The 13,499-nt window shown below is 42.5% G+C and overlaps 1 protein-coding gene across 6 annotated transcripts in view; it reads left to right on the forward strand.

Annotated features, from left to right (window-relative positions):
• The window catches only part of LOC119123531 (plexin-A1-like), a 117,540-nt gene that overhangs the window by 68,328 nt on the left and 35,713 nt on the right, over positions 1–13,499 (forward strand). For all 6 annotated transcript variants that reach the window (XM_037252704.1, XM_037252707.1, XM_037252706.1 and 3 more), the window contains 2 exons: positions 89–188; positions 5,072–5,186. In XM_037252704.1, coding sequence (XP_037108599.1) covers positions 89–188; positions 5,072–5,186 — 215 coding nt within the window. The remainder of the gene's footprint in view (positions 1–88; positions 189–5,071; positions 5,187–13,499) is intronic.

The following is a 13,499-nucleotide window of genomic DNA, read 5'->3' on the forward strand; positions in this document are numbered from 1 at the left end:
TTTTTAACTCCAGCTGCAGTATCCAAACGTTGCTACTGTTATGTATTTATCTGTTTATTATTTTCTATATTGTTTATTGTTCATTCAGGTGACAAGCGTGTGGTGAAGCTTTATCTGAAATCCAAGGAAACAGGCAAGAAGTTCGCCAGCGTCGATTTTGTCTTCTACAACTGCAGTGTCCACCATTCGTAAGTTCCCACATTTTATTAATCGTGCGGGCATTTAATATGGATTTGCTCATCGGTTTCATTTAGTTCTTCCCTTCTCGCTTTACATGTTCCGTCCCTCTGTCCTCTTTTCCCATGGGATGACTCACACAATAAACACCCATCTTCCTTTTAAGTCCACACGGGTTATCGCATTACCTTTAGAGTGAAAAATCGAACATGATGTATATATGTAACGATTGTGATATGAGATGGTAATTCTAGTCTCATTATCATAACCCATGACACACTAATAAATCTTGTATTATTATGAATTCATTACTGGACGACCTGTTATACAAACCTTGTTTCTCACTAATTCTTCTCTTTTTAAAAAGAGATGCTCCATCTGGTTCTTATTTATACATAAAAGACAAAATACTATACCGGAGAGCAGTGAATTAGTCAAAATTAGTCTCCTCTGCAGTAGGATGCCCTCTGTTTTTTTGTCTATTTTTTGCACAGTCACAGCTCTCTAACTTAGTGTTCAGTCCAGTGTCTGATGCCGGGATCAAATAATCCTTCAGCTCTGAATCAAATCACCCCGATTACCCGCCCTTGAGTCTCAGACTCTCCCTCTGTCCACCCATGGCTGATCCAGTGGAGGCTAAAACGTCTGGTGGGGTATTAGCCCGAGGGCAGCAGATGGCCAGTAGGCCCCCGGGATACCATTCTGACTTCCCTCTGGATGTTAGCTGAGCCTCCTTCGAGGATTGCCCACAAACACACTCGTACATTCACATGCACAGCCACACTTCTCCCCGCTCAGTCACTTACTGCTCATTTAAGCACCGAATGTCTCGGACACCTTATCTGTCACTTCGACCTTTGACCTGGTTGCACACAACTTCTGTCGCAGTATGTGAATCCCTTGCCGAAACCGCAGCGATTAGCCCAGCTGGTTAAGGGCGCCGCGGTTTACAATGTCTAATCACGCTTAATTCATCTCCCATAAGGACGCGGTGATATTTGCTTTTAACTCTGCGTGCCTTTTCATTCCCAAGGTAGTACAGAAAACCTTTATGCTCTGAGAAAGTATACTCAATTAAAATGAAAGGTGTCACTTGGATGTATTGCAATACAAAGTCCCATTAAGGTTTATGACGTTCCTTCTCGTATGGAAGCAGCCTCAAACAAGAAGCGAGGTAAAAGAGTCTCCCATTTGAGGCTATTACCCCAATGAGCTGATTAAATCTACTCCCAGGGCCGATCTAATATGGCCTTTGAGGGATGTAATGGACATGTTTAATTAAGTTACAGATATGCCACGTTGCATCTTTGCCACTGACTTTTATGGTGAGCGAAGCTGCAGAGATAAGAATCCCATTTCAAAGTGGCACTCTGTCCCATATAGGCGTAGTGACCCTTGGGCATCAAGGTAAAAGGTATTAATGATTTCAAGTCCCTGCATTAAAATGCCAAGTTTATATGTGCGCCATACTTTCACTTGCCATTCCTCACACAGCCAATTGCTCCTTTAAGTGGTGTGGAGGAAGCCACCGTACAGACACTCTCAAAACATTGACGCACATTTGCAAGCACGTGCTCTTCATTAATATTCCTTTATACAGTCGTGCCGAACCCTGGCATTATCCTATTATATTTTTTAATAATTCATACTTCCACTGTTGCACAACCTCCCATCTCCAAAATGTATACACCCCTCCTGCCTGTTTATACAACTGATTGCTTCAGCCCTTGCCTTTTCAAAAATGCCATACATTTGCATAGTGCATAATGTAATTAGAATTCCCACTGTTTCAGTTAAAGGGTTGCTGAGATTGAAATAGAAAATCACCCACGGCCACAATTGCGCTGTAATTAAATATTTCCATAAGCATTTTCTCATTTCTCCTCCCTCTGTTTATTAAGATTGGGAGGATGGAATTGGGGTTATAATGATCTACAGTACCTGTCGTGGTACAGCTCTGCGTATTTTGTGAGTTTATTACAATGACCACATTTCCTTGATTGACCATGGGAAAAATGATCACGCATGTAACTGTCATTTTAGGCGACAGGAACCAGTTCCAATCGTACTGATCAGAACTGCCGAGTGGAACTGGCTGATCATTTTGCACCTTTCTGAGACAGCACACTGCACAAAATTCGATATTTGTTCCATTCAGCATGTCGACTGTGTATTTACTCACAAACTCGCTGGGTAAAGGGATCAGATGTAAAGCAACCTGTAAATTATTAAACTCCCCTTCCAAACGGTAGTCGATAAATAAGTCATTTTGGTGAGAGTAGTGCTGTCAAACAGACCTCATTAGGTCAGGTGATTGTGTTGAACACTCCAAACTGACTGCGGGTTGAGGAATGATTAGGTATTTGTGTTGTATTTTTATTCCAGGTCTGCAATAATAGTACTGGCGCTCTCGAGGCAGTGCTGGTGGATTAGCATCTGAATAGGCATTAGCATTATGAGCATAGGGCCTGTCTGCTGCTTCTCAAATCCTCTGAGTAATAATAGCTGATGGCCATTCAAGGGGTAGAAATAAGGCAACACTTGGGGGTCTGAAAGAATGAGTCCACCGCTGATACATGGAAAAATATCAAACATTCCACGATGCGCCTTGGTAGGGCTAAGGGCGAAGTTGCACCTAGGCTAAAAGAGAATCTGTGAGATCCCAAGGAAGGGAGACCCCTGGTCACTTGAAGGGAGCAAAGACTGAGCAGCAGGGGGTTGTCAAACAGAGCTTAGTGGCCCTGGGTGGCACCCGTAATGACTCAGCTCCTATTTCAAAGAGCACAACCATAAAAGTTGGCGTCGGCAACCTGCTGACATTTTGCTCGTTATTTCTATCACTGGGACACGAGCGAGGCTGATTTGACTGAAATAAAAGATGAAAGTCAAATATTATCCGGACATTGTGACAGATGTGTGTTGTTGCTGACGCTGCTGCTCGTTTTTTTGATACTTGTTAAATTGGCAAGCTGCTGAATTTCAATGAAACCTACTCTAATGGTGGGCCTTAAAAAAAACAAAAAATAAGAAATATTTTCCTCATGAACTGGCATTGTGGAAACAATTGAAACTGATATTAGATGATTGCTTTAAAATTAAAATCTCAAATGGGTTCGTCATTTTGAATGTTTTGAGCTCCAATTTTGAAGCCGTTGGTGAATTGTGACCCCAAAACCAAGGTATAGACTGTACCATGGGTTACTTTTACCGTCACCCACCTATTTACATCCGTTTTTCTTGAAAAAACTGTCTTAAGAAGCCGGGTTTAGTCTGCGGACTTTATGCTAAGCTAAACTAACGTGCCCTACTCATTCCCCCTCCATTTATTAGTAACAATGATAAATTCCTATTTGCTCTTGTGCGGTATTAAGAGGCCTGTTATTTCCTTAGCCGCTCATCCCTCATTGTAAATGGACAGCTTCTCTCAGCACAATGCTAAATTGGTCAATTAAAGCAGCAGTGGGATTGAATTAAGCCCCGGCCTCTGATCTTGCTCAAAAGGAGGGGCCCTCACTGGAAACGATCGCTTAAAGTACGTACCTAACAAACGAGCCGCTCTAATTGATTCAAATGAATCCATGTCAGGGTTTGATGGATTTATATATAGGCTGGAGATGAAACTCAAATTTTTCATGCGGATAAGTGGAACGGTGGCTAGCGTTTCACGAAGGGTTAAAAAATGTTTGAGTGCTTGTCGGAAGCGTACTCAAAGCAGCTCGGACGTACGTACTGTGGAAAGTGTGCTTGACGACAAATCGGCATGCATATTAAGCATCTCCTTTCTTTTATTGTCAGAAATCCAGGTTTGTAACAATTGCCTCGTTTTATTACATTCAGAATAAACCATATGCTCATTTAGTTTTGTGAACGCAAAATAAGTCATACAGAGACAATGTGCACTGAAGACGAAATACGTTAGAGAGCTTTGTTATGAAATGAAAGTTTTATTCATAGTCATATTGGTTACATTAAACTTCGAGGTTTGCATGTAAATGAGTTTCTGTAAAGTGTAATATGTCTCAAGGGCCGAAAATGGCCAATAACCCGAAGCTGTGTTGATGAACTGTGCACTTGAAACTGTCACACACCACCGTTAATAACTTGCCCCCCTCCATCCCCTGTGAGATCCCCACACGGAGCCCCGCAGGCTACATACCCCCTCCATGTTTTCCCTCTCCCACGATAGGATGGCGTCTCGGCGTCTATCAGGCAAATCCACCTGCTTTTGATCTCTGCTCCGTTTCCATCTCTTCTTTCTCCCATCATGTTCTTTCAGCCCGTCTATCTCCACCTCACCTCTGCCGGAGCAGGTGAATTAAAAATGGTGGAGGCATTATAGCCTCGCGGATGAAAGAGGGCTTTAGACAAAGAACATGGGGAGGCAGAGCCTATAAAAAAAAAAAAACGGAGTCTGTGGCAAATGAAAGGGATTGGAGGCATGAAATGATGAAAACACACAAAGAAAAACTCCTGAAATGGATGCACAGCAGAGTGGACGTGTTGCAACGAGAATCGCTGAGCTCTTAGTGATAAATAAGGGCTGCGGTGGGAGAAAAATGAGGTGGGCGAAAGGTGTGCGGAGCAGGTCAGACAAAGTGCACATTTGACAGCGTGTGAGAAAAAGATTTATTTTACCCCAAAAAATCGGAGAGAAATATACTCACCTTTATGTTCCATAAATACTCAAATATAATTGAGCAATCAAATTCCAGGATTTTTACTCGCACACAAAATTAGGCTAGAAATGTCAAACGTTATAAATTGCTGTAAAATGTTCAAACCGGGTGTAAAACCTTAACTGTGTAAAACTGCTTTGAATTCCATCTTTTGCTGTGTATTAGTTATTATTTTTGCCTAAGCAACATTCATCACGTCTGTATTTTGTATGTTCTAGCTGCCTCTCGTGTGTCAACGGATCATTCCCATGCTACTGGTGCAAGTACCGACACATGTGTACCCAGAACGCCAACGACTGCTCCTTTCAAGAGGGTCGAGTTAACATTTCGGAGGTAAGTTTAGCCCCAAATTGTACGGCCTACTTCCTCTGCAAATATTTGTGTCTTTGTCTTCTACCCTTAAACGTGTTATGAATTTATCCTACCCCATATGCATACCAAGGATGTATCATGTTTCCATGTCGCTACCTTCTCCATAAATACTGTCTATGGGGAGCACTTTACCCACATGCTAATTTAATCTCTAGGAATAAAACCACAAATTGTTTTCTAATGTGCGCACCCACTTTAATTTTTGCTTCAGCTTTCCTTTCATCACACCGCTGTGTGTATCTGCATCTGTAACACAACAGTAATAATTCCGCTGCAGCCCATAAAGCCATAAGCAGGCCGAGAATGAATAAATGTCCGTGGAAATATTGCTTTGCTTTTACATAAGCAAACGTTGCATTAGCATAAAAGCTAATATCAATCGTGCCGAATAGCTGCTTGAGCAGGCTGCGTGTAAAACATAACAAGCGTTAACAACTGCTCAAATGTGTGCAGCAATTTTAGTATTGTACACCATGCTGTTTGATCCTTTTCCTTTTTTTTCCCACCTCATGAATGTATTCAATGTATGCATATCTTCTCATTTTTAAATCAACTTCTGAATGGAAATGCGTCTCGCTCCCGACCGACGGACAGTCGTGCCTTCATCTTATCTGATTTAGGCCACGTGTAGGCTACGCATTCTGTTTGGACTCTCCCTGTTATCTCAACGTAGATGAAAGATGTTATATCGGCCTTTATTAATTGGCCAACCTTTATCCAATTACTTCCCCCTTTATCTCCCCTCTGAACCGACCCAAGGGAGAGTCTCAAACACTAACATCCAGAAGCAAAGCCTCGGACTTTATCCGAAACAACACGCAGGCCGAGCCTTCATGCCTCACAGAGCCGACGTTTGCGGATTAGTGCACCCATCTGCAAGGCATGAGGAAAGCGTTGCTGAGCTGAGAGAGGCCGGCGGCCCGACGGATGGGTAAACAGGAAAGGCCTGCAGTGATTCTGGGAGAAGTGCGAGTAAACATACAAACTAATTGAAATTGGCACAGAGACGGACTTTGACAAAATCAAGACACAAAAGGGAGATTGCGAGATTGAGGACGAATGAAAGAGGCGAGCTGGAAAAGAGGTGATATGACCAAAACATCTGCTATCGTCTCATTGGCCCAAGAAACCGGCGGTCACATTCTCCACAAGGAAATCCATCATGTGCGCTGTCTATCTCCCGCCCATGCATGCACACACACGACAACGGTGCTTTGTGTCTTTCACGTGCTGAATTGTAAACACTTTGACAGTGACGGGCACGCACACACACACGCAATCATCCATCATCCTTTTCTGGGCTGCCATATCCATTAGTTGCACTCTCTGTGGCCCGACCGGTACACTTCTTTGCTGTAGGCTAGACTTAGCCCGCCCTTCTCCGAGGCCCATCTTTCTCTCTACTCTGAGTCTCTCCTTCCTCCCTCACCTCTCCTTTACCTTGCTTCGCATGACCTGACATTATCCCTTCTTTCCCCACAAATCCCACGACAAGTTGTCTAAAACACACACTTTTCATTTGCTACCATATACTTCACCCAGACTGTTTTCTGTGACTAAAAGAAAAATGCTCACAGACATTCCTTCCTTGCTTAACACCATAATTCAGTTTCCACTCCTCTAATGAAATGTAATCATTGCGTCTCACGATGGTTACATTGGCAATGATAAATGAATATCCAACATTTTCATTTATAAACTGTAGTATAATTTGTTTCTTACTCTAGTCTTTTCCTCATAGCTTTCACGGTACGTGTTGCCATGGCAACATAATTCAAATGCCCTCCCCTCTTCTTGCACATCGCATGTGTTAGCCGTGAACTTTATGAAATGCTGTATAATATCTTTCAATAACTAACAGGGAATAGAACCTGAAAAAGAGAAGCGTAATTAAACAAGCCTACTAGTAGTAGGCAGTAAAAAGGAGGTAGATATTGATGGAGGGGTTGGGGCTTCATTTCTTCCCTTCAAGTTGCTCTTTTATCATTTCCACGCTTCTCTCTTATTTCTCCTTCACCTTTTGTCATCCCTGAAATGAAATGCTACAGTCTTGATGAGTACCAGACACAATATTAGCTATTTGGGCTTAGCTAATTTAATGTGTGTTTGGCTGCAAAACACAGTCCGGTCTTGCACGAGCAAACAAGGCGAGGCTTAATTGTATCCTGCTAGGGGAAACTCTGGGGATACTGTGCATTCACAGTCGGTCGTCCACCTCAGAGATTGTTTGGGGCACTCAACACAGGTCAGCATTGTGTTCGGTGTTAGTAATACTAGAGATCTCAACTGATGCAGGACAGAATTTTTTTTTCTTGGTCTTAATGTTGTCGAAAGCCAGTATATAATAGAAGAAGAAAATGACAAATTTATGGCATTATTGTTTAGCTTGAGAAAACGTTGATGGTGTATAAGAATTCCAGTCACATCACTTCATTTTCATTTTAAACCAAATGGATCTAAAACTTTGTTCTTACTTTCTTTTATCCTGACATTTCTTTTTGTTCTTTCGAGCCAAGATAATTTTGTGGCTCTCCAGAACGTCACCTGCCTTTCATCACTAAGAATTGGGGTTAAGGACGGTTTACTTTGACACACTAAAAGACACACACCTCACCGCACACCACATGCGAGAAGCGAAATCATTTCTGAAATGATCCTGGTAGACACATGCTTACGCTCACAAAGTGCTCCTATCTGTTGCCAATTACACCCACGTAATGCTTACGTATGACACATTGCTCTTTGACACTACATGGACCGAGGCTCCGTCTAGTCTGCGCTCTGAACAAAACATGAGCACATTTTCTCAGCCTCTGTCTTTCTATCATTCACACCCTTTAAATAAGCACGTGCACTTATAGCTCACAGCCTACCCACACATTCTTCGACAACCATAGAAATACTTTTTAACTCTCTCTCAGACACACACACACACACAAAAACACACTATAGCTGAGCTGACAGGGCTATTTGCGACAGAGGTGTGAAGGCCCCAGACCGTGACATTCTGGCACACTCAGTTTACTCTGCCTGGTAGTCACGTACTGAACAGGGCAGACACACACACACACACACATTGTAAGCCAAGGCCACTTGAGGGGCTTGACTCTGCACGCATATGTGCAGTCACACATGCACACGTGTGACTGTTTCTTATCAGGGTACAGCACAACCAGCAGCTCAGGGCTGCGGGGTCCATCTGGGTTTGGGTGAAGGTGGTCTGGGTTGGGGGGGATGTTTGTTGAATGATACCCGGCCATTATATCCTCTGCCCGCTTTTTCCTTATTCTTTCCGTTCATTCTCCCCGCGTTTGTGATCATATTAGACTTAGACTTAGACTTAGACAGAACTTTATTGTCATTTTGTCAATATCATGTTTTAGGTGCCGTCATTCAATCCCTTGACCGCCATTCCAATGATTTTTCACTCCTTTGTTTTATCACGCAGCTTCCTATCTCAAAGCGTCAAATGTCTTTGTTTGGGCACTTCTCTTAAGAGTTTATTCCCACCTAAATGTGAGTCACTCTCATGTGCGTGCCTCTGTGAAATGTTAAAAACATAGTTGCCATGTTTCAATTGAAATATAAACAAAGAAAGGGACAAATAAATCAATGACCAACCAAGGAAGAAGTGAGTTATAATATCGCGCCATGCAGCATGGGTATTTTAAGACAGACATACCAGCCATAACTGAAACCAGATGGATATAAACACAATGAAATGGGGGGTGAGGGGGGGGGGTGAAGACAATAGCAAGAAGCCACGTCAAGGAACTGTAACAAGCAGGGGATTACAGTCAGAGTGACGCAATGTATTTTGCAACTGCTGCATGTGCTTACAGAGAGAGAGCGGGAAGGGAGAAGACATGTGGAAGTGGAAGCTTGAAGTAAGCGCGTACTCTCCTCGCCAGATGGATATTCACTGGACCGTATCTAGCCAGTATTTAACCCTTGCTTTGGTAGCGGTGCACCACCGTTAGCTGTCAAGCCACTTAGACTGTTACAGCAGACTTCAGACACCTCTGGAAAGTTAGAATGACATACGCATATATAGTCCATGTTATTGGAATTTGTTAATCGAGGATTATATGGGAGGGGATTAAGTGTATTTGTATTTTAGCTCTGTAATGTGTCACACGTTGTGTTGTGTGTGATTTGGATCTTCTCCTCCCTCTGATCATCTCGTGCATTTGAGCATGTGTTGTGTGTGTTACACGTACATGATGATGTGTCATGCATGCAGGTGTGTGTCTCCTCCCCACCGTCTCTTTTTAGGCTATTTATAGTCCCAGAGCTTATCCTTTGCGTTTTCCTTTGCAGCTCTTAAAACATTTCCTCTACAGATTATTTAAAATGCATGAATTATTCCAAAGATGACACTGGGCAATCGAAAATGGTGTGTTCTCTTTCCACCCTGTCGTGTAAACAACAGGGCTAGAAGGCTCGAGAAATGATGCACTTGTTGGAATGGCATCTAGCATAATGATTTTTAATTTTTAACTATCATGGACTCTCCCAACTTGTAATGAAGATGAAAAGATAGAAAAAAAGGAGAAATGAAAGGATTAGCCAGTGTTTTGAATAGCGACTGAAATCAGTGTGATCTTACAGAAGAAAAAAAATTGAGGACGTTATATAAGCACGCATATCCCGGCAAAGGAATTAGTAACATCATAGGTTCGGAACACGCATAAGTGTGTTTTAATGCGAGTGTGTGTCTGTGTCAGTCACCGGTCCCCGCGGTTTAATTATTCAGACTGTATTAAATCTTCATCTCTGCAGCCTGCCTAATGTGAACACGGATGAATTTTGCATTTTCTCGATCCAACCCAGAGAGTGAGAGGACGAGATAACTGCACAGTCACTGAGCGAGGGGGATGATGTTAGAGGAAGACGGGCAAATAATACCGCAATGTGAGCCGCAGGAAAAACAAACTCAAAAGGAGGCAAGAATATGATAATAGGTAGCAGCGACTGCCTGCTGAGATGGAGAAGTATTGCAAAAGAGAGGGAAGGAGACACTCTGCTCAGTAATGAATGCGTCATTCAGCCTTATAAGACTATTTGACCTGTCTGTCATCTTGTCATCGTGCTGAGTTCTGAAAGCCATCAACAAAGTCATCGGCAGTCGCTCGAGTCTGCTGCCACTGAGTTCTGTCATTACGGGGAATTCGTTTTCCAGTTAATCAATTGTTTTAATAGAATTGTATCAATGTAAAAAAAAATATAATTTTGGGGGAGGGGCTAAAACAATTTAAATTAGATTATTGACATTTTTGGCAACAATATTAGCACTGGTGCAATGTTGCTGCGTTATTTTTACAATCTAAGTTGAGGAACAATACAAAGGACGTCACTTAAATTTGAATCAGTTTGTTGCCTTGGAATTTTCACTTCACCCATTTTTTTTCTTACAGTGTAGAAACAAGAGAAATGCAAAAAGGGTTCTGGGCCGTAAAGTGAAAACCTGAAAGATGTTTTTAGTTAACTCATTCACTGCCATTGACGACTCTAGACGTCAAACGTTTATTTTAACTGGTCTGGCACTGAATGAGTTAAATATACATACTGCAAGTGACGCATGGAGCAGAATTAAAAACTTAAAAGCGTATTTGGTCATTATTTGTGCGTTCAATTGGCTCATTTAAATCACCTAAAACCATAACGGCAGTCTATAACGATCGCACCAAACACAAGCTTGGCTAATTATTTTGACTCGTCCCTTAGAGATAAAATACGGCGCCGAGAAGAGTCATTGCTTGGAAACGTCACAGCGTACCTCTTGAATCAAAGTTTGTCTTTGAAAAGCATGCGACGTGATTACTGCTGACATATTTGGGTTAGCATGATAATGGGGTGCCAGGCCCCCACCCACACCACAAAAATCCATAAGGAGGAAACAAAGAATCTCACTGAGTGTGGAAAAAACATTTCTGCATGGCCTACATGTATGTTGAAGAGGATCAACTGTGTAGGTTTTCCAGTATGTCAAGAATAGAGGATTATAGCGGAGAAGATGAAATCAACATGTATGACATTAAAGCATGGACACGCATCCGGATGCATGTTTAGGAGGAAGACACATCACAAGCTTGTGCTCGGTGTGACTTTGATAATCCCCCCCTCGCTAAATAGCATTCATAACACACGTTCTTGTTTCTCTGTGATTCCTCCGCACGCTGTTTTCCCTTTCACTCCTGATCTTTGGCGCTCCTTCTCCCCGCTCGGTTCTGCTCGGAAGCGAAGGGCGTAGGCGGACAATCTCAGTCCCTTTCAAGGTTCAAAGTCTCCTTTCTTCCTCGGCTTCGCTCGCTCCTGCGCTGTTCTACATGTCGCAGCCTTATTAAGTTGTTCCACGCTCTCCCGCTCTTTTTTTTTTTTTCCTCAGCCCTTCCCCACATTAAGTGTCGAGCCGGTCGCAGAACATCTTTCTGCTTCCTGCCTGCTAATGAGACGACCTCCGCATTCGCACCTTTTTGCACGCGCACACACTTCAACACTACAGCTCGTTTTTTTGATAAGACACGTTTCATGTCATTTGTCATGATTGTTGTATGTTTTGCACATACCTGTGTGCGGAGGAGCATTACTTTGTAGGACCGCCCTAGATAATTTTATAACATCAAGTCATTCCTTTTCGAGATAATCATTTGGAAATTTAAAAGTTGAAGCTATTGTAATCTGAGCAAAATGGCGGGTGTCATTTATATTGTCCTCTGAGGTGTTTACCGAAGTCTTTACAAGGTTTCGACGTTGAATCCCCACCGGGGTTCCTTACAGCTTGTCCGCATACATTAATGTAGGGCCTTTTGTTAAAAGCATGCACCAAACGCCACGGTTAATGATATCTTGTTAATAATATATAATGGATCGTAACCAGCTGTGGCTGACATGTTTAGTCACCAGGGTGCAGGCGGCTCTTTCATTTTTTCTCTGTTTGCTTTTTTACGGGGGTCACTTTGACATTTGGAAAGGGATCATCCAACATGTCATGTTTTTCTGGGCGCGCCCGTCCCGGTTATGGTTTTTGTACCCACGTGCCCCTCGGTCCAATCCTCTGTGACCATCCGTGCCATCTCATCCCTCCCCCCGGGCTCTCCCCATATCGCTTTACTTCATTATTTAGTGTGTTATTTTTTTCTCCTCCCTGATCTACAGTCCCCACATCACAAAGGCAGCTAATTAATTATGGATGGACTTTGGGAGGGAAAAGGGGGGGTTTGAGGAAGATTAAAAAAAAAAAAAAAAAAAACGACCAGACAACCAGCCTCATTACATATGCGCAGTGTTTTTGGCGCTTTATTAATTTATATCTTGTCAGGCTATGCCAAAGCCTTCAGAACTCTTTTGGCTTAATACATTTATTTATGTATATACGTTGCCGTCCTGGCTTTGGTCTTTATTCTGAAACCCTGCACTCTTCACCCTCGCTCCATTATATCTCATCTCACTTTTTTTTTTTGGGAGAGAGGGGCGGGTATATCTCACCACTCGCATATCAGCAAGCAGGCACACACGTACGCACTCGCATGTCAGCCAACTGTCTCATTATCTGCACTTGGCGCATGTTAAAAGGTGTTTAGCTCACCTGCGAGTGTAGATTATCTCATTTGCCCACTGAACACTTGTTCTATTGAATTTTCCACATCTAATTTTTAGTTTGCAGTGGTAAAAGTGGAGGCCGATAGTTTTAGAACGATTTGACCTAGAACGACAGCTGCTTCTGTTTTTAGAATGCTGGTGGCAATGTTCGATCTAAAATGGCACAGATTAGCAAAAAATTGAGGTCAAACTGTTGTGAGTGACAGACGGAGACATGGTGATGGTTTTTGCCTGATCCAATACATTTTCAATCAACTCACAAGGACTGGTTGGACACGTTTAATGGTGACAAGTAAATGACATACTTTACATAAACGTGTGAGATGCAGTCAAGTTGGAACAGAAAAGGGCCTTCCCCAAACTTTTCCCATAATATTGGAGGCATATTGCCCACAGTGTTTTGGCAAGTTGAAGAAGCATTCGTGGAGAATGAAAGGGTCTGATTATGAGATATCTTGATATTTTTAACTTCAATACAATAAATGTCAGTGCTACCCTTGGGTAGCAAAGCAAACAAGCACACTAGGGTAATCCAAACCATCTGCTTACTTGGCTTAGAAGAATCAAAGTTTAAACATATCAAAGTTGAGTTGTCGCTGAATTCGATATAGGTCACCCTAGTTTCCTTTTCTGTGTTTATACTTTGGCGCCACAGCCCTCAAAGTTACTCTG

This window comes from Syngnathus acus, chromosome 5 (assembly GCF_901709675.1).
Source record: "Syngnathus acus chromosome 5, fSynAcu1.2, whole genome shotgun sequence".
NCBI classification, from domain to species: Eukaryota; Metazoa; Chordata; class Actinopteri; order Syngnathiformes; family Syngnathidae; genus Syngnathus; species Syngnathus acus.